Raw genomic sequence first — 25,197 nt, forward strand, 5'->3', positions numbered from 1 at the left:
TTTTTAATTAAAGAACCCAAACAAAACCCCACAAAACACTACAAACCAGCTTCCATGACATTTAGGTGTTTGATTTGTGTGAGACAGTTGTGTCAAACTTTTCCTCTTCCATTTTTTACTACATTATGTTACATTTTAGAAGCTGCTAGTCTGCAATGCAAGGTAGAGAACAGCTGAACAATTAGAACTCTGCTATAGTAAAGCGCTAATGTGTTTGCCGCTTACATATGTTCGCCTTTGAGAAGGAGGGTTGTGAAAGGAGGAAACATCATCTCAGTGATGGGAGGCAGCTGGAGATTAGTGTGTGCTCTGCAGGAGCAGCACCAGGAGAAATTCACTGCTCTGCAGAAAAGCACCAACCTGGCCCAGGACAGTGCTACTGGGGAAGCAGAAAGTGTCTGTATATGTCAGTGTTGGCAACAAGAGGAAAACAAGTTTGCTGCATGCCAATGGATGCTGTTTTAAATTTTGTGCAAGGTTTTTTCTAATGGGAGATAATGCAATGTGTGTGAAGTAGAAAGATAATAAGTGACCTGTTCATTTGGATGAAGTCCAGATTCTGGACTGTTGCCTGTGTGAGAATGGGATTTGTGGGATGACGGAGAGTTCTGAAGATGTTGAAGGCAGCTGTGCTGTAGCAGGCATCCTAGTGCTTGTTCAAGCTTAGGCTTATTCCACATTGCTGGGGAAAAGATACTTTGACCTGGCATGAGTTTTGTCTGATTTCTTTGGAACTGAGGCTGCTCCTTCCACAGGAAATCAGCCTTGGGCTTTTGCTCCAAATTTCAGTGATAGAAGCTGACGAAATGTGTACAGCGCCTCAAGAAAATGTGTTTGGGGAGCATCGCGGACCGAGATGCTTGATTTGTAACTAAAGCCATGTTTTTTACTGTGGTGTTTGCTTGCTGTACTGTTACTGAATCAAAAGCAATGCTAAGTATTTTATGATGCTTGTATATAATAGTTGTTTTCAGGAGACTCAATTTATACTTATGTGTCTGTACAGCCTATTTCTTTGGTGTGCAATGAATAAAAAGTGTACCAAGTTTGGTGGTAAAGGTCTTGTGGAAGTGCAACTGTATCCCCAGTTTCAAAACAGGGACAACTGTCTGCTTAAATAAAAAGAACAAACTAAACAACCCAAACTAGTGCAAAATAAATAAAATCCTTAGGAGCATTCAGTGGATGAGAAGAATTCCCGAATGGTGAATATGTAGACATACATTTTCTGCTGCAGTCCTTTTTTCTTTTGAACTACACAAGCTGCACGTTTGATTCCATTTAATTTGACTAGTATACTTGAAATACTCAGAAACATGTGGAGAAGGAAGATACAAACAGGTGTTTGCAAACAACTTTGTTAGGGGGGCTTAATATTTTACTGGTTGTCAGCTGTGCTAGTGATTTGCACGTGTGCACTCAGCTCAGACTAACTGCAGAGTAAAATTTATGGGTTGAAATTGCTGTGAACATACATTTGTTCTTCACACTCTTAAGTGTATTCTCAGCTTTTAGTAAATCGTACAGTTGGGTGCCTCTGGCTTACTTGACTCAAATTCACTGAGTACAGGATGGTAGCTTAGTTAGCTTAGAAGTTACTTGAATTCTTCAGTTATTTGGAGGTGGGTTTACTTTTCTGTTGCTCATCTTAAAGAACTGGTCTGTTTCCAGAGATGGGAACAGAATCCTGTTGGACAAGATACCTTTTCAGCAAAACCTTGCTTTCAGTCTTTGGAGTATCTGCTTCACCTAGCTCTGCTTGCCTTTGCCAGACATGGCAGAGTATAGCTTCTTGCAGCTGGTTTCCTAGTGCTTCAGATTCAGGCCATCATTTATGAGCCAAGAAAAAGCTGCATTAAATTAAAGTTCATTCTTTCTTATCTGCTAACATGGTACTTGGCTAGATAATCTGGTCTTCCAGCCAGAGCAGATAACAATTGCTGAACTCTTGAGGAGTTAGTGTCTCTTATTGATGCAAAAAGCATATTGTGGTACTGGTGGAACACTCTTTAAAAAATGGTTGGGAACTGTGGGTGGGGGTGCTTATTGAAAAGAATGTAGAGAGTTAAAAAAAAGCCTGCTTCAGTACATCAGTAATTTCTGGGAGTCCTTGATGGTAAAGGAAGCAGACAGTGGGTTGTAATCACAACTAGATACAGGCTCAATCAAGAAGTGTAATTTCTGGAAACGGGAAGGAGCAAGGTGAGAGAAACCACAGTGCCCTTCTCACGCCCCAGAGTTTTAATAATAACGCAGGATCATTGTGATGTGTGATATCTACTGTTTTCTAAATTTTTGAATAAATATAGAAATAGTTCTCCGCTGGACTTGCAGCTTTCTGACTGATTTAGGATTTTTTCATAAAATTGCTTATTATTTGAAATACAAAATGAACTTCCATGTTTTTAGGCGACCCCTGTCCAGCAGAGGTTAAAAGGACCCTTTGCAACAGGAGGAAGGACCTTGCCTTTTTCTGCTGAATACTTGGTTGAAATCAACAAAGTCTTGCTGGCCATGGCTGATGTTGAACTGCTGCTGAATGCACCAGAGCTAAATACTGGCATCTATGAGGATTTTTCGACTCAGGAAGATGCACTGAAGGTACTGTATGCCTAAGCATTATATTCAGAGAGCACAGGAGAAGGGAGTAGCAGAAGAAAAGAGACAACCTTAGTGACCGTATAGCTGTATTTGTACTTTTGCTTAGTATATTCAGGACCAATATGCACTCAAAATTAAATAATGTGACAGTTTTGTGGCTAATTTTTCTTTTATGCAGGATCTGGATACAGAGTGGAGCAGTGTGGAAGTTGGGTGGGAAGCTGTGAGAAAAGGCTTTGACTTCTCTTGTTGGAGTAACTGTTGTGTTTTTCATCACATAGTGTACATAATCTGTAGAGAAACACTAAAGCCAATCTAGTTACGTTCCTGCTTGGTCTCCTTAATATACCTGCTGTTCTCTGTGTCATGGGAAAACAGTTGCTCATGTGGGATGAGGCAGGAAGGGAGGTTCTTGACTTTTATATGAAGTTTTATATGAAGCCAGAAGGCAATGCTACTCATTCTGATTAGCAAAGCATCAATATGTGCTCAGTTTTAGGCTCCTATTTCACCCAATTGCCAGGCGGTGGATTTACCTGTGTGATTAATGATGAGGAACTGGTTAAGTATTTGCCCTTCTTCAAAGGGGGATGAAGAAAGTATGTTTGAAAATATTGAATCCTAATGTCAAATGTGAGTTAAGTGTGGATAAGTCTGAGTCCTGGTTGATTTTAAGCACTCAAAGGAGCATGGTACAAAGATTCCCACAGAAAATATCCATTGGAGTTGGGAATTGCACTTGGTGTGGTACAGTGTAGATGTGCCTCCATGGGCTGGGGTTCATGTGTCCTATTTGAGGTAGTCAGGCTTTACTTCTCACCTAGAGCAGGTGTTATACAAGTCCTTTAAAAGCTTTTCAGAATTTCAGTCCACCTTTCTGAGTTTTCTTCATGCTGTGTACATGCTTTCATTTTTCTTTTTTTCTTTTTTTTTTCTTTTTTCTTTTTTCTTTTTTTTTTTTTCTGCATAGTTTTCAAAAGCTAATAGTGGAATGATGCCAACCTTTGGCAAAGTGGGTGACTCTTCTGTTTTGATGATATTTTCTTGTCCCTGTTTCCTTCTGTGCTCCCTTAAGTACAAATAGGAGTGTTTAAGATGGGTTTAAAATACTTCATTTTGGTGCAGATATATTGTATGATTTTGAAATTTCTGTATATTCTAAGGCTGTTTTCAGAAGAAGCAAATAGCAGAGCATAGACTTTTTAGAAGCACTATTGTTTTAAATTCAAAAAGTAAATTCCACTGTTTGCATGGACTGTTTGTTCTCTGAATACCAAGGCAGTCTTACAGCAGCACCTAGTATAAAGGTATTTTCAAATCACAGTTCAATGATATTTGGGATAGATTGCTTTACCTTTGTCATTTAAATCTAAAACTTTTATGTAGCTTATGCTTTTGCAGTTCTGTGCATATGGGAGCTTACATGAAGCATATTAAAGTCACGTTTTGTGGCTCATTTTTTACATGAGGAAGGAATACATACCTTATCTTCATAAAATAGGGAGATTTGTTTAATAATGAAGATACTGCTGTTTTGTTCCTGCCCCTTTACCTCAGGAACAGGTTGGATATATACAATATTTAACCCTCTTCATAAAAACCTGAGGACACATGCTTAAAAGGTGTCATGGACTATTCAGTTCAGTTGCTAAAACTGATTTGATCTGTAAACTGTTGATGGCCATGGTCTTACTGTAGCCACTGATTTTTTGGAACAGTGTTTTGAAGAGATTACATTTTGGTCTCTTTTTTTTTTCCCCTTAAATTTCTTACTGGCATTGACTGTACTAATGGCTTGTGTCATTACTGTGCTTGCAGAACATAAAAGATATTTTGGACAAACTTGGGGATCAAATTGCAGTCATACATGAGAAACAGCCTGATGTTATATTAGAAGCATCTGGACCTGAGGCAATTCAAATAGGAGATGCACTAACCCAGTTGAATGCAGAATGGGATAGAATTAATAGAATGTACAATGATCGTAAGTGGTAAGTCCAGGTTTTTTGATTTCTATGACCATGTGCTAAACATTTTATGTACTTGAACATAAGCATTTTACAAACGTATCCTAATGATGGAGAGTTTGGAAGTAATCAACTTTAATATGTTAGTATTAAGTAATAATTGCCAGAATTATTGAATGTTGAAACAGTTAACTTGCAAATTATAGTTTGGGTGCTTTTATGAAGCTGATTGGTTTTACTTTATAAAATAGAATACTTTGTTTATAAAACAAAATTTTTGTTTTGCAAAGGTATGACAAAGCAAAGTTCTAGAAGAAAAATATTGGGTAGGATTTATTTTAACAAATAATTCAAGGCTGCTTTTGAAGGAGGGAGGGAGTTTGAAAGGATAGGGTCTTTAAATACAGCATGTATGGTAGTTGCCAATAATCTTTGTTGTTAATAATTATAGATGAGAGATGACCGTATTAGAGTATTTTGTGGTTAAAACAACAAGAGAATATTGAAATCAATGCTTAAGAAAAAATATATTTCCTATTTTCTTTCCACAAAGATAAAATATCTGTAATTTCATTTATGCCGAAGAAGCAGGACGAAAAAAGTTAAACCTAAACAGGGATTTCTACTCCCTCCTTACAGAAGATACTCTAAACTGAAAATGCCTTACTATCTGATACATCTTTAAATGTTTAAAACCAGACTCAGTACTATTTAGTCAAACTTGGTAAAGTGTGTCAGGTGTTTGAAGCTGAAACTGGTGAAAGCATGACAGGATTGTGTGTGTTCAGGAAGCTACCGCTAAGCTGAAGGTACTCACGCTGCAAGCCACAGTAGATGCTGAAATTGCTGCTATGCAAAAAAACCCCTTAATGACTGAAAACGATTTTATAAAACTTGAAATGCAAAGGCTCATATTGTAGTTGACTTGCTTATACAGGATTTGCTTTTTAATTGTGATGTAAGGTAAAGATTAATGCAGAAGTTCTGTAGAGCATAAAGCATTGTCTAGTCATGTTCAGCTGCTTTGTAACACCAGAAATCCGATATCAGACCCATTTGGTAATGTAGTTTGAAGAGATATTTTTTTAAGCGTGTGTTGCAGATGCTGTTTTCAACTCTTTCTTCGAGCACTGGTGTATGCTTTGGAATGTAAAAATTGGTTGGTGGTATTGTAAAATAAGAGACTTCCAGAAATTCTGGGCCATTAGATCACTGAAGTATCAAGATTTCTAATAACTCAGTAGGCACCGTTGTTCAACTGTTTTTTAATTTAAAATCAAACAGTGGTGCCAGCTGGGTACCACTTTCTGTGTTCTTGCAGTTTGCCTGTGGTTACCTGCCGTATTTGGAGAGAACTGCTCCTGAATCTGGTGCCCATCTGTATTTATATGCCTGCAGCTATTTTGTTGTCTTCATAGATACAATAGATATAATGCACACTATGCCTTTCCCTTCTTGTAACTTAATTGAAAAGTTTTAGTTAATTTTATCCTATTATAAGTATGAGTACAATTTAATTTACTACTTAAATTTCATTTCAATAAGTAGCCAGGGTTAAACAGAAACATAATCTTCCCATCAAAAAAGATAACTGTATCAAAGTGCAAGTTCAGTGTTTATGATTAGCTGGCAAAATGCAACAGATTACCTCCTCAGTTGGTTCACTGAATACAAATTAATTTTGAAATTCATAAAGTTCATAAAACTCTGCACCTTAAGGAGAGTAATATTGGGCACATTTTTCATACAGAAGGGAGTAATGGTCTAGCAATTTGACCCAAATTGGTATGTAGCTTCCTGAATATATTAAGTGCTACAATTTTATAGAAGGATATGTTTTGATTAATGAAGACTATATTAGTATCAATATTAAAATGCTGTATTTTATCATTAGTATTTTTATACCTTTTCTGTACTAAGAAGAATTTTTAACCAAGTTTATTCTTGTTTTTCCCAGTGTTTCCCTAAGTTTAAGCAAGAAGGTTAGAAGATTCTATCTCCTTAGAAATCTCTGGAGTGGCTCTGGAGTGGGTGGAGATTTTTACAGAATTGGTAGAAACAACATCTCAATTTTGTGGCAAAAGATTGATTTAAGTTTCAGAGGTAGTAATGATTTTGTGATTGGATGCCAGCTAAGTAGTAAAACCTCTGATAACAGCTCCGACATAGCCAAGCATAAGTTGAATTAAACTGTACTTAGCAAAGCTTTTAAGTATTCAACTAAATGTGGTTGACTTCAGTTTGACTTGAATATAGTAAAATAAAATGCGTTTGCCTGTGTATGGGCTTAATGCTTTGGTGGACTCTTTGTAACAACGCCAACTTGCTAATTCTACTTCTGCTGTGTAGTTTCCACCAGTGCTGAAAGTGCAGGTGACTTAGGAATGAGCTGTGGTTTGGAAGCAAGTGGATTCCTAGGAGAGGAGGCGAGGAGTAGCCAAGTCTCTGTGCTGTAGTGACAGGGCTTTGGTACTTATATTTTTCTGCTGAAACAGTTTGTAGGGAAACAGCATCTGGTGCATCTGGCCCAAAACAAGAGTGAAACTTCATCTTGTGGCTCAAAATATTGATAGAACTGTAGGCTCGCAACAGAAACAGCAGGAGTTAAAGCTTTGTATCTCAAAGCATTCTCTTCTAAAGTTCTAAAATTCTGGATTCTGAAAAAGTCACGTGTTCAAAACTCCCCTGGAAACATTCATTTTGAAGAAAACCACTAAAATAGTCTTCTAAAGTATTTTAAGTGCTTAGAATCTCTCGTCTCATTACACGTGGAATGAGACACTATTGTGAGACAATATGTTCAGTGAGACTAAAATGCATGTGAGAAATTAAAAGAGAATGAGTTTTCGCATCAGTCTAGAGGTTGATCTAGTGTATTGAAGTGACATGTGTGCAGGAAACTGAAATGATAGAACTAGGAGATAGGGCCAGAAAAAATTAAGCAGATATTTTTAAGGCTTTCTCCTTTACTAGAGATGGCCTATGTGAAGAATAATAACAACCAAAAAGTCCTGTATGTGCCAAGAAGTATGGATGTCTTGATAAAAATGAAATATAATTTTGATTAAAATAATCTCACTAGGAGCTTTGAGATTGTTGAATTTAATTAGGGAAGAAAATAGATGCAATGGTAGCTCTTTAAAGTTTGGTTTCTAATATCTTTGATGCTATGCATCTAATAATTTCAGATTATATCTGTATAGAAGTGATAACCCTGGAGCCTTTGCTGTTGGAATTGTTTGAGACACAATAACGGACTGCAGATGATGACATCTTTCTGCTGTCACATTAGCGGGTCCTCTGAGCAGGAGACCTGTCCTCCTATGTTTTAAAAGAAGAATATTTTTATTAGTTTGGCATGGGATACTATCCAGCCTATTGGTGTTGATGTAGATTTCATGTTGTTTGGTTCAAGTCCTGTGTCCTTTGAGACATCTGCCCTGTTTGCTTTACAATCCCAACAAGGAATTAGCAATCAACAAACCAAAAGCAAGCCACTCTCTCTATGCCTATCTGACATGGTTTCCTTGTTTAACATTCATGGGTTGTTTTTCTTAGATTGTAGTATAACTCTCATTTTAGCGAAAAAACAACCTCCTGACTGTAATAATTCAGCCTGTTCCATAGTAGAAAATGCTGCCCTTGAAGTTAAGCTACACATTAATTTGAGGCCGCAAAGATGGTAATAATAATGAAATGCCTGGTAAATTATTCTGTGATTAAATTGTGTAAGACCTACTTACGCAGGCCTACCGGTAATACAATCAGTTCTATATAATCAAAATAACCTTCGCTTTTTAAATTCCAAACACCAGCACCCCATGGTTTATGAATTAAAAAAATCTCAGCAATTAATCATATTTCATGTTCCATACTGTCTGATGTCTGAACCATTTCATAATGATAAAAAAAAGGATTCTGCAGACCAGTTTGATGCAGCTAATCAATCTTTATTATTTTAAGTGAAGAAATGAAAGTTTACTTAGGACTACCCTTTTTTCCCTTCATCTGGAAGCTGTTGACGGTCTGCCATTGCCTTTTACCAGATGCTACTATGTTAGAAAGCCATCAGTACTGGGTCTCTCTTACCCAGACTATGTGCCAGCCTCGCTGTTGCACGAGGAAAGTGTCTACTCACTGGAGTAGCAATTGTAGCCTTTTCACTGAAACGGTTTGGGTAATTTTTCAATGCTTTGTTTACACGCAGTTGCTTTGATAAAGCGATTGAAGCGTGGAGACAGTTCCACTGTGACCTCAATGACCTCTCCCACTGGATAACGGAAGCTGAAGTGCTATTAGCCGATGCCCATGGTCCAGATGGCAGCCTGGACCTGCAGACAGCTGGGCTGCATCAGCAGGTATGTAAGATTTGTGCAGAAAATGAACAAGCTGGAAAAAGTCTAGATTTTTTTGTCTAAAATTCTAGTGTTTGAAGTAGATGTGTAGATTTGAAATGAGGTAATGCAATTACACTTTAGAAAGTGGTAACTCTTAAAATTTCATTTTCAATTACAGTCTAAAATGTTTCTTGGGGAATATCTCAATTCCTGCTTATTGTGTGAGGTTTTATGATGACTCTTAGTACGGATGGGTTTGAGATAATTTGATAGTTCTAATGTTGGCATAATTTTTTGTTGTTTTATAAGTTTCATTACAGCTTTAAAAATATGTTAATTGGTTAAGAAATCCAGTATATTATTTCACATACTTTCTAATCATAATTAAAACAATGAACCCCCACACTGCTCAGTTGTAACTTAGCAAATTATTTTTTAAACTAATGACTTTGCAAGATCATGCCTTGCATAACCAGTCTGGGAAAAGAGAAGATTCAAATTACAGATGTGTTAGCTTTGATTGTTTCAGACTTCAGTTTTGGAATTTAATTCCTTGTTGTATTTCTCATCATTATGGAAGAGCAGACTTTTCTGTTTAGCTAAACTAATTTACTTCTTTTTAAATAAAGAGAAGAAAACATAACTTTAAGGATCAGATTTTTTGTTTGTTTGTTTTCTTTTTGGAATAATGGCTATCCAAGAGGTAGGTATGTGTCGCTAAAGAAATGTATGTTCTACCTGACATACAGTTTGTATTTTATCCTTGTTTGTGCTTGGAGTCTTTTTCCAGGGCATTTCTCTTCTTTCTTGAATCATTTTATTCCTGATCTGGCTGGGAATAAATTTTCACGAACAGTGGAAGGTTTGATCCTGACATCCTCTGACTTTCTTTAGTTTCACGGACCTTCTGTGATATCTGGGGACCCTGGCGGTGCAGCCATAATTATCCTAGCTAAAATACTGTGAAGTATTTTAGAGCTGTTTAAAAAAAAAAAAAATAGTCATACCATCTGTTAGGACTACTAGAAAGTGCTGTACATTAAGAGGAAAGGAATCACATGAGTGTGAATTCTAGCACTGATGGTTTAAATGAATTCTTGTGAGTAGTATTCGGCAGCCTATGCTGTGTCATTATCTTTTTATGACACTTATTAGAAAATTGAACTAGATTCAGCAACAGATTCTTAATAACTTAAATCAATAGCATCCAATTTTAAATAAGATAGGTTTAAGTGCCTGTTTAAGTAAAATAATATGCACCCAGGATTCATCCTGCATATTATGAGCCACAGATCAAAGTCACCTTAGGTCAGTAATAAAATTCTGTGTGGCTTTTATGTTTCTGACAGGAACTTGAAGAGGGAGTCAGCAGCCATCAGACCAGTGTTTCAGCATTGAACAGAACTGGGGAAGGGATCATACAGAAACTGTCTGCTACAGATGGGAGCTTCCTGCAGGAGAAGCTGGCAGGATTGAATAGACGCTGGAAAGCAATCACCATGGAGGTCATGGGTAGAAAACAGAGGTAATAAGTTAATCAGAAATTTGGATGTCTGACCAGATGCGATGAGGAGAATCTCATTTAGAAGAGTCTGGAAGAGGCAGTGTATTCTATTGCACGCTCTCATTAATCTGAATTTTCCTGACATTTAGACCTTTGTGTTTTGAACTGTCTTCTAGAACCAATTTCTCTTAAATGCACCTGCAATTGACTGCTTAGTGAGTCTGTGTTTAACACAACCCATCAAATGACAACCACAGAACTTATTTTCTGACGGTTTTCTTTTGTTTTGAAAATAATTCCGTTGCTATGCCAGAGTTTTTTAGGAAGGAATAGTCAGCTACTTTCTCTGGCTGAAGCTGAACTGCAAGTTCAACTACTTTAATTTCTATTTTTACATTGTCAAAGATACACTAATTGAAACACTTGAATTGTTCTTGAATTTCCATAGTACTATAAAATAAGATCTTTAGGTCTGTCTTTGCAGAGTTTTAATCCATCTGACTAGGTGTTTTCTGAACCAAATGAAAATCCATTTTGAACTAGCCTTAAATTTACTGCAAAAGATCAAAGAGCAAGGTTGTCCAAGATAAAGATTTTCAGCATATCTGGGAATAGAAGGTCCCTGTCTCTGTTCTCACTGCTAAAAATGTATAAGGATAAATTCTTGTAATTAATAGTTATTTTTTGAGACTACTTACGTAATTATACTTTTTAACATCTTCTGATTCATTTAGAAATGTAATAAGATTTTTCTTAATTGTTTGGTTTTAGAAGTTCCATTAAAGCTTTGTATGATTTAGAGAATTTTTGCCTTGGGCAGTTAGGGACATTTCTAATAATTCGTTAGCGGTGGCATTGTAGTGGCTGACCATGATTAGGCCTGTCATTTATGTTTAATGTTTTCTGCAGACTTTTAAATGTCTATTTTGTGAGTTTGAAACTGAATTTTATCTATTTTTAAGGCAGTAGTATTAATTTGTATGCATCTTGCATTTTAATGATCAGGATAAAATCCTTAGAATACTAAAATTAATCCTTTAAAAATCTCCAACCATGGAAAAATACGTCTCTGTTGCATCAGAACTAATGTAGGACTGACATGTTGTGTTCACTGCAGAAATGCATATATTTTTCTGTTTTCCTTTTTCAGGCTGAAAGGAGAGAGTCAGCAGCTGCTAGAGTACAGAAAGAAGCTTGATGAGCTGCGTTGCTGGTTGGAAAATGTACAAAATGCTCTGGACACAAGATTTGCATTCAACCATGAAGAAAATCTGCGAGAATTACAGGCAAGATTGATTAGTTTGTATATGCGGACGCATATGTGTGTCTTGTGCAAAGTTTCAGGAAATGGCTTTTGGGTAGGCGAGTTCACATTGTAGATGGCGAAAAAAAATTATAGTTGTGTGAGACAGTTTTGTGAGGTTACACAGGCGAGATGAAATTGTATAGGTGCCTTGGCTATTCACAGTTTTGTGTGTGTGTGGTTTTTTTTTCGTTTGGTGTGTTTGTTTGTTTTCCCCATTAGTAGTAGGAGTTGATATTAGAGTAAATGTTTTAATAATTTCCAGATAAAACATAGAAACCAAAATAGAAGGGTTTCTGTTCTATTTCCAGGGAGATTTCAAATATTGGAGTTAAAGGAAAGCTTCTCTCCCCTTTTACTTACGCAAGTATGCCTTTTGCTTCAGCCTAAGACTCTTCTGTTCCTTTTAGATCTTAAGTGAAGAGATGGAAGCACAGGGAGACAAACTGGAATGGCTGAACAAAACTGAACCTGAGGTGCTTTTGGATAAAAACGTTGATCTTCAGGAAAAAAATAAACTTTCTGATTGCCTGCAGTCCCTCAATGGGAGGTGGAATAAGGTGTGCATTGATTCAGCATTGGGTACCTGAAGTTGAAAATACAGTGGTATACTCAGAATGATTGTTTTCTATTCCGTTTATCTGTGACAGGTACATAAAATGTCTTGCAAGCCATGCAGACATGTTAAGGACACGTGTCCCAGTCCATGTCTATGCGAAAACACTGGTGGATATTTTTCCATCAGAATGAGTTATTTTAGTTAGCTTAGGTTATTTGTTGATTTTCTTTTGTATTAGGTTTCTTTTGTGTCAGATACACTCGACCCCCCACAACCAAACTCCTTTGCAACACCTTGAAGTAGGTGGATCAAAAATAGTTCACTTATTTGAGGCAAACAGTAATGTATTAATTTGAAGTTGAGAGAATTGCAATAAATCTTTGCTGTATAGGAAAGTTGGGTGTTGCAACAGTTAAGAGGAAAACAAATGAAGCTGTGGTAAAGCTTAGTGAGTAAATTTCATCAGGAGTGTTTGGGACTCTTCTTGAGTACAACTGCTGTAAATTAGAAACTTGCGTGTGCAATCTCATTGGCAAGTGTATGAGAAGAAAAAAATTCATCGGTTGGAGTAAAACCAGATTTTTTTTTCAAGGAGAGCCTGGACATCCAAGTGGAAAAGGAATAGAATTATTTCTGATAGTATTATGGATCAGGGAGTTAAGAATGTATTGGGGAAAGAGACTTTTGATCGTTCAAGAAAAGACAAAGTATCTGTTTTTACTTACTCAGCCATGAAAACAGGGATTTTCCCCTCCCACTTTGTATATTACATTTCCATTACTGTATTTTAAAAACTTTTGAAAAGCAAATCAGCAAATTTGTTGTCACTATAAGAAAGGGGTAATACTTTTTTCTTTTTAAATTAATGTCCTATTTCTCCACTTTTCTATCACTGATTACCACAAATCATGCTTTGCGTCATCTTTCCTTCAAAGTGTACTCAAATAATGAGTCATAGCTATGCTTAGGCAGTAAAAAACATGTAAACTACCTGTCTTACAACAGCTAATTTATTTCTTTCCAAGATTAAGGTAAGACACTGGAAGGTATTGAAACAACACTCCGAGTATCTCTTGGCATTTTTATTGTTTTTAAATGATACCTTGAAAAAATTAATTGAAATATACCTGAGCCATGCCATTGTAGCAAGCATGTTGTTAGAATATTTTGTCTTCTAATAAGTGATTTTTTTTTTTGCTGTTCATAGAGGTTGTCTTACTGTTTTTCTTCCTTTGTGCTGGGCTGTAGGTGTTCAGAGAAGTACCCGACAGAGTGAGAGAACTGGAGGCATTTGTTGGTCAGTCACAATCTCGTCTCGTTCCACAGACAAAAGCTTCTGGTGAGTGATCAGTCCTTCTGTTGTCCTTAATTGAATTGCGTTTAATCCTGCTTGCTGTCAAAAATAATCTAAAAAGGAAAACCTTCCCTATGAATTTAGACAAATGGAAATAAGAACTGTCAGTTACTGTACTGGGGGCTACTTTTGTGTTACTGTGGGAGAGAGATGGAATGTTTGGTTAGGGAAAAAGTCACTCTGCAGTTCAGGATTGGGGGACTCCTTTGGGGTTCCCCTAAGAGTTTTGAAATAGAGGAATGTTCTACTAAAGCTTAGGCTTCCTCATCAGGAGCCAGTGTATGAAGTACAGAATAAAAACCAAAAAAGCTGTTTGTGACAGCTTGGTTTCCTGTGGATTTGTGCCTTGTGGTCATGCCTTTCAGTAATTAAGATTCACTAGAAGCTTCCCCTACAGCTAATTGTTTGTGAAGTGTCTCCTGCATGCAGTTTCTCTGCAGTCCTATAAATAAAGGCCATTCTGCATCTCTCAGCTCAGTAGGGACACAGGTAGGTCTTTCTCATCTGCTAGATACTTGTCTTCCTGAATCTTGTAGGGGAAGCTGTCTAAATATGATACGTTCCTGTATCAGACACTGACACTGTCTTTTCAAGTCGTTGGAAGCAGATTAGCAGATACAGAGTATAAACAAGGTGCTCAGGCCTAATTTTTAGAAAACTAGGTAAAAAAAAAAGAGACAGCCTTTGCCTGAAAGAATTTGCAGCTTGCAGTAAATTAACTCTAGGGTTTTTTTAAATTGTTATTCCATTCAGCAGCAGTACACAAAATTTCAAGGAAGAAACCCAACTTTTGTTGAAGTGTTCCAAAACCTTAATTCAGCTTGTTTTGCTTTCACACAGTGTATTTGTTAGGTAAAGCTCCTATATTCCGTTGCTTGAGGCAAGTGTGTAATATTCACGCTCCAACTTGATTTAACTTAGTGTTTTCTTGGACGTAGAATACAACCGAACACAGCTTCTGGAGTGAATGTTGCTGTTCTGCTCATTCCTCATTTCTTTGCAGTGTCAGGGTAAAAGACAGGAAGGGCGTGGCTGAACTAGTGGGTGTCTGTCCCTTCTTAGATCAGGTGTCTATTACCATGTCCAAGAAGCATCTATTGGATTAATAGCCTCAAATACAAATTTTGCTGTGCTTTCTCTGTAGATGCTCTTGCATATTTATAGGAATTACAATAAGGCCTTAATTCCCACAATTGCATATGTGACCGTGACTTTTTTAACGAAAACCCCAAACTGTGTTTCAGATGTCCAAAAGGTGGTGCTAGTATCTTCTTCATTGGAAATTCCTGTTCAGACTCCGCAGGCTTTGGAACTTTCTGCACCTGCTGATCTGGATAAAACTACAACTGAGCTGGCTGATTGGTTGGTATTGATTGACCAGATGCTCAAGTCAAACATAGTCACTGTGGGAAATACTGAAGAGATCAATCGGACTATTGCACGAATGAAAGTATGTGTTTCTGTGAAGGCTAGTGGCTTGGAAAATTGTCTCACACTTTAATAGCTTGTACATTCAGTAATGAAATTACACGTGGGTTTTTTTTTGGTTTTTTTTTTTTTTTTTTAAAGACAACAGTAAATGCATAACTTGAAAATTACACTGTAAATGTTGTTATGATGTTCCTCTCTCTTCTACTATTTCCTGTTAATATCTGTGTCCCTATGTGAGCTAGGCACTGCTTTTTTTTTTTTTTTGTTTGTTTGTTTGTTTTAAACAAAGTATATAGAGAATACCTCCTGAAAATGATACCTTTTGAGGACCGTATAGATGCCTTATGCTGAAGACTTCGGAGCAGCTTCATATTTGCTTGAAGGGTGACCTTTATCATCTACTTTTTAGTGTTTCTTAATGAGTTTTGTTGTGTTGTAGTTAGGCTAAACTGATTTCCAGAGATGTGCCAAAATGACTAAAAGTTGTAACATAAATGCTTACGATGTTTGTTTTTATCGATAGCTCATGGCACGCTCAGCCGTGACTAGGGGCAGTATTTGTGAGATATATGCTGCCATTAAGGTTTTATTAGACTTGATATCAATTAACATGAGTAACTGTAGAGTAAAACCCGCGGGCTAAACAAACTCTAAACTGTTTGTGTGGGTGTCTAACGTAATGTGGAATTAGAAAGAATAATGTGATGTACATTAACTTTGGTAACACTTCATTTTTACTGTATAATAGTTGTAATATGAGCTTCTGGTACATTGCATAGTGAAATAACTATGTTTATTATATAACTTATGGTCTGATTGTTCCTCTTTGTTCTTTTCCTTCTATATTTCTCTCTCTACTTCCTCGCCCCCTTCCCTCTCCCCCAAATGATCAGAGCTTAGTAAGAGGAAAATAAGTTACAGGAGAGTGAAAAATAGATATTGGAAAATATTGTGCAACAACTGTGGTAACTGTGTAGCTTGTACAGGTTAACCTTCACCTCTGAATTTTCAGTAACTGTAATTCAGAATATTTTGTTTTAAAAGCAGTGCCATAATACTGTGGCAATTTGAGGGTCTCCATAATGATGAAAACAGCCATCTGCATGTGGTGACACACACATGTTTTGTTTTATCTACAAATAATACAGATGATGTTAACTAAATTCTGCTTTTTGAACTTAAAAATAATGTCCTAATTCTCAACAGATAACGAAGGCAGATTTGGACCAGCGGCACCCTCAACTTGATTCTGTTTTTACCTTGGCTCAGAATTTGAAAAATAAAACTTCCAGTTCAGACATTAGGACAGTGATCACAGAAAAATGTAAGTTTTTCTATTCTGTGTTTAAAATACAGTGTTTCCATGCCAGTAAAAAAAAAATCCTCACATCTTCATCTTAAACTCTTGATTTTGAGCCTAGCTGAAGTTGCCTTCTTTGAACAAACAAGTACTAAGGTAAATATTTTTGTTGGGATTTCAAAGTATGTCATGAAGAATTTGAGTTGCTTGACAGCCACAGACACATGGATGAGGATTTTTTAGTTGTGGATAAAAGGAACTAATAATTTATTTTTATTGAGCTATGATACACTGGACACTTAGTGACAGGCATGAATGTATCGACTTGGGTCAATAGCATTGTGTATGTATTTTTGAAATCATTGACTGAGAGTTAGCAGGGCTTTTAAGTCACTGATATGTACTTGAAAACTGGGTTTCCAGTTTAAAGGTCCACACTATTTCTTTACTGATACTTAAGGAAAGAAACATACGATTGACACGCCTTTGCTGGTTGCTAAGATTAGAAAATGCCTGCAGTGGGAAGTATCACAGTTAGAAGTAAGAACAGAAAGATATGTTTCCTTATGTTCTCCCCTGCAATGTAGTTTTCCTTTATTGCATCTATGTGAAGCTCCTTGGTGTCCTTAAGACTTGCTGGAGATAATAATGGGGTCAGACAGAAAGCCTGCAGGTATGTTGAAGGATCTGATGAGATGGCACCTGTTCCCTAAGGTTCACAGGAGCTATGGATTGGTAGGGGGGGGAGTAAAATCCAAAGAAGCTAAAGCAACTTGTAGGGCTTGAGTTTTTCAGACACTCAGAACTAGGTGTTGGGTGGAAATTTGGGGCAGGATGCTAACTATGTAGTCCATGGGAGTCAGTCAACAAGGGGAGATCAGTCACAAAACATCCTTGATTTTTCAAAAAAGGTGAACAAGGAATAAAGACACTGTGTGGTGAAAATTTGAGTTTCCCTATAGTCATGTCCATCCAAGGTGGGAACAGAGAAGCTGCCTATGTTGCTGTGGACGAAGCTTCCTGTAGATACCCCAGCTGTGTGTGAAGATTTTGCTACCTGTCATGAAACATGAAAAAACCTGAAGGTTTTGTTGCTACTGACATTTGTAAAGAAAAGTTTGCTCTTTGAAGAAAAGTAAAGTTCAGGGCTGCTTTATGAACCTTGTGTTTAAAGACTAAGGGGAATATACTGAATGTCCTACAGACTTCTGTGAAGCTGCTGTATGTTGTTAGTTGAAACCTAATTACTCAAATAGCTAGGAGCACAGAAACAGAGAAAAGCTTCCTTCCCTGCAACTTCCCTCCCATTTAGTACATGGACATAGGCAATTAAAAACACAGTCTCATCAAGAATTCTTTCCAGTCTTTCTGCCTTTGATATCATACTGCTGCCCCTGACTTTTTCTAGGAACCTACCTTTTAAACCTGCTCAATGCTGAGGCTACCAAGAGTTTCCCTGTTTTTCTGTCCTGTTTTGCTGAAGACTGAAAAGGGGAAATATGTCAGTAATGTGGAGAATAAGGTTAACCTGGCCATTAACAGGGAAAAATATATAAAGAAATATTCTTTCTATAATGATAGTACTGCTATGTAAAAATCAAATACCTGTCAATTTCAACCAAGTTGTTCTTGTAGGCAGCTGTTTCTCAGGGATATTTTCTCCTTCCAGCTTTGTAGGGAGAACCTAAACACTTAAGAGGTTTTTCTCTGCAGTTCATTAGCCAGCACAAAGGGTTATAGACTTTTTTCACTCCTGCTGGTTTTGTTTTGGGTGAAACCACTGATCTCTCCCAGCAGCTGCTGTTTTCCTTTGAACATACTCTTTATACAATATAGGAACTTTTTTTTTTTTTAATAAACTCCCATATTATTATTTGCCGTTGGGGTACTGAAGCTTTCTTCTAAGTTCTCTTTCAGCATGGCCTATGTCATGCCTGAAAATTAATCCAGAAATTTCCCTTGGATTGAAATTGGTGAATTTACTTGGCACAGATTTATTGGGTATGTCCCCCAGTAATACAGTTATTCTGACAGGCGAGCTTTGCTGTCACAGTCTTTGAGAGCTTTGTGACACTAAACAGAATATTGATGAATGTATTGAAGTTAAAGTTAAGAGATCTTCCCAAGCAGATCAAGTATAATGGCTATGTATAATTATAAAACTTAAAAAATATTAAAAAAAAAAAAAAAAAAAAAGCAAAGGGTCAAGTTGGCTTAAGTGGGTTTGGCTAAAGTACAGCCTTTGGGATTTTTAATTTGTGGAAGTGAACTGACTATCAAGTATGTTAGTTTTCTAATAAGATTGCGTACTTACTGGTAAGATAAATATATGGGATGTGGTGAAGACTGCCAACTTGTTGCTGCTCAGAGTACAGAAATACTCGAGAAATCTAGCTGGGTTCTTTTTGTTGCGTTTTGCTTTTCTACATTTGCTTTTTTATTCTTTAGTTGTTCTAGTCATATAATGTGTCCCTAATAACTGTCATGACTGGTGATAGGGAAACCTGTTTCCACCTCTATAGACTTTTAAGTATATGCTTTTTTAAAATGGTCTGTAAGTATTACGAAAAAGGTACGATATTATTGATTTCTTTCTGGAGGCAGACTTACTGCTTTCCTTGATTCAGTTTTTTTTTTTTGTCCTGGGCTCTTGTCATGTTGTCTTTTTCACCCTTTGTTTATTAAAGGTTAAAGCCTGTTTGTCGATCATCTAACGTAACAGCATTTATTGAGTGAGGAACAGGATGCTTGTAGTAAATGGGATGTGATCAATAACTGCCCTGTTCTGCTGTGTAACCTACACAAGCCTGTAGAAACCTGTGTTGGAATGAAAGTGACAAAGTAGGCTGTTACTGGAGTGTTTCTACCTTGGCCAAAATTGTAGTGCTCGTACCACTAGGCTGCCTTCAACACACAGTGGTCTGGAAAGCCTAGTTCACTTTGTATAAGCTATCCAGATCTAAACAGTATGTATTTATTCATTTGTTTATATGTACTGGTTTAAGTTGCAGATGCACAAAGATGACTTGCTGGTATAGCCATCACCCAAAAACTGTGCTCCTTGGAGCCCTTCTGGTGGCATATTTCTGCAGTGCAGCTGTGGTAGATTTGCCTCCCACATGTGCGTACTTAAAAAGTAAAATAATGCCCTTGAAAAACTCCAGAAACAATAGTTGTTACCTGTATGATGACCTGCTTAAAGAAGAGGTAGCCAAACACCTGCATTTTTCATTTGCTAGTGTGATTGTGTGAAATACAACGGGAAATAAAATACTGAATATGGAAACTACTCTATTTGAGTAGTCTTTTTCTCTTGTCCTGAGAATTAAGTGATAGTTCTGGCTACTTGTTTGTTGCCTCGGGTTTTTCACATTCTGCATTGTTGTCCCCAGTGGAGAAGGTGAAGAACCAGTGGGACAGCACACAGCACAGCGTGGAGCTGCGGCAGCAGCAGCTGAAGCACATGCTGGCAGACAGCCTGTGGTGGGACGAGCAGAGGCAAGAAATGGAGCGCCTCATGGAGCAGTGTGAGATCCGCCTGCGGATGCTCCTGCAGGCCCCGAGAGAGGCGCTTGCCAAACAGATCTCAGACAACAAAGTAAGACCACCTATGCTATTTTTTTTTCCCCTACCAGACTCCTTAGTCTATGCAATGCCAGTGGATTCAATTGATGTGTGAATATACGGTTTAGTTATAGGACTGATGTGACAATTCTGTCTCTTTTGGGGCATGATGGATTCTAAATTGTCTCTATTTTGTATATCAGACTTCCTGAGACTCACTTTCTCGGAGGGAAACAGGTGGCATGTGTGCCATTTTATAAGTGTGGTTGAAATAAGTACAATGTTGCATCAAATAAATGATATTATGCAAAAAGCTTGAAACTCAGACCAATAAAAGTTTAATCACACAGCCACAGAATGTAGCATGTATTACTTCACTGAAGCCTATTAACAGTAGTTTAGTAAATCCAGGACTGGACTAGGTTATTTAAAATTATCTTGAATTTCACTTCTGATGGATGCCAGGCATATTCAACACTTTTTTTTTTTTCTTTCTTTTCCCAATTCCATGCAATCTTCACTTCTTCACTGCTTTTCGTATCACAGCAAACCTTCTGTGATAAATCAATAAGTCTGATGTTCATTGTCCTGATGGCTGTCAGCAAAAGGGCAGGCTGTAGGTGGCAGAGGATGAGAACTAAAGAGACAAATCAATGAGAAAGGCAAGATTTAGAAGAGGGCTTTTTTTTTTTTTTAAAGTGTGTGTGTGTATATACACATGTATGTACACAAATATATATATACACACACACATATATATTCATGAAGGGACAATGTATGGCGCAGCTCAGTGCACAACGAAGCAGAGAGTATGATTGTGAGAAATCCTCACTTATCCGTAGCTATTTCAGTGAACAGTAAAGTTGTGTGCTTCTCATCGTCTCTCTCTCTACATGAGCAGAGGATTATAAATGGACTATTAGGTCTGCTTTGCTTTCTTAAGTGAAAGTAGGCCTGTGCCTAAACATATAGTAGAGAGAATGTAAGATAAAACTGGACATATATATATATATGCAAATATATTTTTTTCATCTGGAAAGTTCAGGATTCTGTAAAGTCATGGAACCTTATGAATATCCTGACACAATAAACAAACACATCTAATGGATTTTCTTTGTTTAAAAACAAAAAAAAAAAATCCACAAAACTGAAATTAAATTCTCATGCGGCACACTTCGTTTATGCTACTTTTAGCTGCTGCCTATGTTACTATTATCATAATTTGAACTTATTCATGCTATTAAAAATATTGAAGTGTTTTTACTTCTCTTGCCAGTAAAACACAAGATGATTTTTCTAACTGTTGGCGGTTCTGGTGAATATAATTTTTCCTAATCTATTTGTGTTTTGATTGGTTCATTGTCAGGACACTTAATGTCTGTAGATTTTATTTTTAAGATTTTTCTTCCAGATTAAAAATATGCATATTTTTTATTAAAAAGTGGAAGAATGAGGGTGTTGTAGTATAAAATGCATAGTGTGAAAAATATTCTGATTTTTATTTTACTCTGTCTCATTCTGGTATTCCTTTTCAGCTGTTAGTACAGGATTTGCATAGAGGTGACATCACGGTAGCTGCATTCAATGATCTGTCTAATAAACTTCTTCGAGAGTATCGTGATGATGACACAAGGAGAGTGAAGGAAACCACTGACCAAATGAACACTTGTTGGCTTAATCTGAACCAAAGGTAATTATAAGCTGTTTGTCTTAAACTTGTATCCTATGTAGACACGTTCTGCAGTCTCTGACTGTTTTACTGCAGCATTTAGGATTACTGTGGATAGTTACTCAATTACAGTGAAGTTGTTTTGAATTTTGATGATGGAAATTTCCACAGTGCACCATGGAAGGCTTCCGGATGACTTCCCATTTGTGTGGTGGGTTTTTTTAAGTAAAAAAACAAATTAGTCTGATCTCTAATGTTTGGTCTCAGCTTTGCCTGTGGCTATTATTCTCTAAGTGTCTTTGAACAGTTCCTCTCCTGTTCCCTGATGCTGGTATGCTTCATGTATTTGTAGTTTGTTGCTGTGCTTTCTTTTCATAAGGCTGTAAGTATGCAGCTTGTTCTTCCAATGCATTAATCCACCATGGCCTTTCATCTGATGGAAACGTTCCCTGAATGGGGTTGTGCTTCGTGTTCCTGAGTGGGGTGCTTCTACCACTTCTACCACTCCTATCTAGCTAGCACTTGAGCTACAGGAAGCAAGACTTACTTGAAACTTACGTTATAGTCATCCTCTATTACAATGTATTTGCAAATGTGTCTTAATGAAAAAATGTTATTTCCCTCTGCATAATGTTTTTTCCTGCAAAGTAATCTAATCTCTGCAGAAATTATTTTTAGTGTTTGATAGACAGTTAAAATTCAGAATAGTGTCTGACTCAGTGCCTGCAGCTCAAAGGACAATATGCTTTGTGGTTGGAGGGACAGAAGAGAAAATTGATTCTGTGTATATGGGAGTGGGGGAAATTACAACCTAACTCTGTATGTATGTGTGCATACATGTGCATGTAAAAAGGGCAACTGCTTTTGTAATGAGATGTCAGTTAAGGGAATAAAAATCCCAGGTAATGAAAACTTTGAAGTTGATGTTGTGTCCTGGGGAGTGAGAGGAGGAGAACTTTTTGGTGGCGAAAGTAAGTAACGAAGGAATCAGAGCAGAATGTGGTCTTATCCTTCTTTCAAGGAAAATGGTTCTTCTGTAATTTTGTACTTTTTATGTGGCATCTGGTTTCCTGGTTATGTCCATTGAGAGATGAAGTACAAAACAGACAAAACTTTGTATGACTCATTTTGTGTGATCATCTGAGAGAGAAAAGAAGTTTGTTAATCTCTAAATGCTTCGAGACATAAGATAGGGTTTTTCAAGTGAATAAAATCTTTCATAGTTATTCTGTGTGATGTGGACAACTCCTTTCCATGGTTCTTCAGAGAACTTCCAGTAGACTTTGTGAAAGGCTTTGGCGTATGACAAAACTTCCTTTTTACTTTTATTTTTTCTGAATTAGGTCATAGTGATGAGGTGACCTCCTGAAATGGCCCTTCCTGACCATTTGTTCGCACTAAGATCAGGGAGCTTTTTTACCATCAGATTTAAGATTAAGGAGCGTTTTTACCATCAGATCATACTTTCTTTCCTCAAACTAATAATTTTTCCAAAACAATTTCATCCAAATGTCATGATGACATCTGGGGTTGAAGATGCAATTAGAGGGTGAGGGGAAACAGCTCCTTGTTGGATTAGCAGTAATAGTATACTGCAGCTCTGTGGTAGTTTCATTCACGTTCAAACTTGGCAGCATTTTAGCTCGAGCTGTCATAAAACTGCCCACCACTCAGGACAGGTGAACAGGAAGAAGAGCTCCTGCCTGGAAGCCTCTTAATTATTTTTGGATCTGCCTGAAGTCTGGAGTAATTAGGAATTGTGTTCTGTTGTGTATAACTGAAGCTCCTGGACAACCCTCAGTGGGGCTACTGTTTTGCAGTCTGCAGCTCTAGGAAGAGGAGTATCTGCTTTGTCTTTTAGCCTGGGACAGAATGTAAAGGAGAACTCCAAGAGTCAGTGAGTAGCCAGAGTGTGGAGCAGCAGAGTAGAATTAAAAGGGGAGAATGTGCAGTGAAAACACCTTTTAAAGGGAATGAAGGTTTTAATTTTTAAATGCAATAAATGGAAATACTAGTGAATCTTTAGTGGCAAGGCTTACTCTGTGTGCCACATCTCAGGATATGCAAGGGTTGTACATGGAGCACATGTGGCCCTATGGCTTCTGCAAGCACAGTTCTGTATTTATAGTGTAATGCTTTAAAATACCAGTTTGTTCCCATGCTTGGAGGTTGTGGAAGAATCATGGTCTGAATAACCCAAGAACACTACCAGGAAGACTGTAACCATGGCATGTAAAGTTAAAGAGCTTATTTTAAAACTGTTGGCATTAAAAGACTGAAGCTCCCCAGCTTGACATTGTGTAAATTGGATACTCTGCCCAGTGGCTATTTATGTTCTATTTTTATACTTCAGGGTGAAACTGTTGTAATTCAGTGTGGTTTTGCTACCTCAGTAATGGATTAGAACTGCTGTCTATACTGTCTTGGATGTTATTTTCTGAGTTTCTTTTGATCATGCACTTGTATGCATTGCAGATTTTTAGTTCAAATCTGAGAAAATAATTGGGTGGAACAGAAAGCTGAAACAGTGCCATGAAAACTTGAATAGTAGAGTTACAATTTTTTTGGACACATCTTTGCTGATCGAATCTGCTTAGACCTCCACTGTCACCATGGTACATGAAGTTAGCTGCATTTGTACAGGATTCTTCAGATTCTACTTATATTTAATTCTTACATCCTGCAAAGACCCTCTGTCTTTTAAGGCTGTTCAAATTGTATTAGAATAATTTGAAAATCTGAGTCATCTCTTTATAGTATGGGGTCATTGTTAACCTGCAGTACAGAAATGTCCATCATTTTCTATTTTACATTTTTGGCTTTTACTGGAAGGAAATTAAAGTATTTGCGTCTGCACTGTAAAAGTGTTGTTCCCTACTGCTGAACAGGTCCTTTTAGAAGAACCCATGTAATCTTAGAACATTAATTGTAAATCTGTTGATTTATGATGCTGGAGTAGGCATTTAGTGAAAGGAATGATTTTCAGCTTTTATTAGAATATCAGGACAGCAGTGGGACTGTAATAGGATTTTATTCTTTCCTTTAATTTGTACCAAGCAGCAAGTTTGAGAAATAAGAACTTTATGCTGAAGACTACATTCTTCAATGAATGTTATTAGCTACAAAGTTCAGATTGTCTCAATTCCCGTCTAGTACATCAGTACTTCGACTTAGAGATCTGGGTCACTTAGAGTGTTTCATCCTTTGGGGCTTTTCTTTTTCTTTGAAGGTCACCTTTATTACCAGTCTGTTCTTCCTGTTGTGACTCCTGTTCTTCCACCTTTGGCCTTAACCCCCTGCTAGCAAAGAAAATCCCTGCAGAGGGAGAGGGTTTTGATATCAGGGCACATAACTGCTTTTACTTTACATTTTTCTTGCAGTTCTTTGGTGTGATCTAATTTTTGAGCTGGTGCTTGTTATCTTTTATATGCAATATCTATCAAACCATTTGTAATCCATAGCATGCAATTTATGATTTTTTTCTTAAGAGTGGGTGAAGCATTGCAGGCCTTCACATGAGAAGCAAGAATGAAAGCTTCATACCTTGCTAGTCATTTACCCGTAGCCAAAACTTGGGCAAGCATGAAGTCAGAAATGATTCACACACT

General features: G+C 37.2%; 1 protein-coding gene across 5 annotated transcripts in view; it reads left to right on the forward strand.

Moving 5' to 3' along the window:
- UTRN (utrophin) overlaps positions 1–25,197 on the forward strand; it is a 369,822-nt gene that overhangs the window by 136,018 nt on the left and 208,607 nt on the right. For all 5 annotated transcript variants that reach the window (XM_082049170.1, XM_082049169.1, XM_082049171.1 and 2 more), the window contains 11 exons: positions 2,410–2,601; positions 4,420–4,592; positions 8,776–8,926; positions 10,255–10,430; positions 11,560–11,695; positions 12,123–12,272; positions 13,520–13,610; positions 14,870–15,075; positions 16,263–16,380; positions 19,749–19,954; positions 21,456–21,610. In XM_082049170.1, the coding sequence (XP_081905296.1) occupies positions 2,410–2,601; positions 4,420–4,592; positions 8,776–8,926; positions 10,255–10,430; positions 11,560–11,695; positions 12,123–12,272; positions 13,520–13,610; positions 14,870–15,075; positions 16,263–16,380; positions 19,749–19,954; positions 21,456–21,610 (1,754 nt within the window). The remainder of the gene's footprint in view (positions 1–2,409; positions 2,602–4,419; positions 4,593–8,775; positions 8,927–10,254; positions 10,431–11,559; positions 11,696–12,122; positions 12,273–13,519; positions 13,611–14,869; positions 15,076–16,262; positions 16,381–19,748; positions 19,955–21,455; positions 21,611–25,197) is intronic.

The sequence above is a fragment of the Streptopelia decaocto genome, assembly GCF_964273445.1.
Source record: "Streptopelia decaocto genome assembly, chromosome: 3".
In the NCBI taxonomy this organism is placed as follows: Eukaryota; Metazoa; Chordata; class Aves; order Columbiformes; family Columbidae; genus Streptopelia; species Streptopelia decaocto.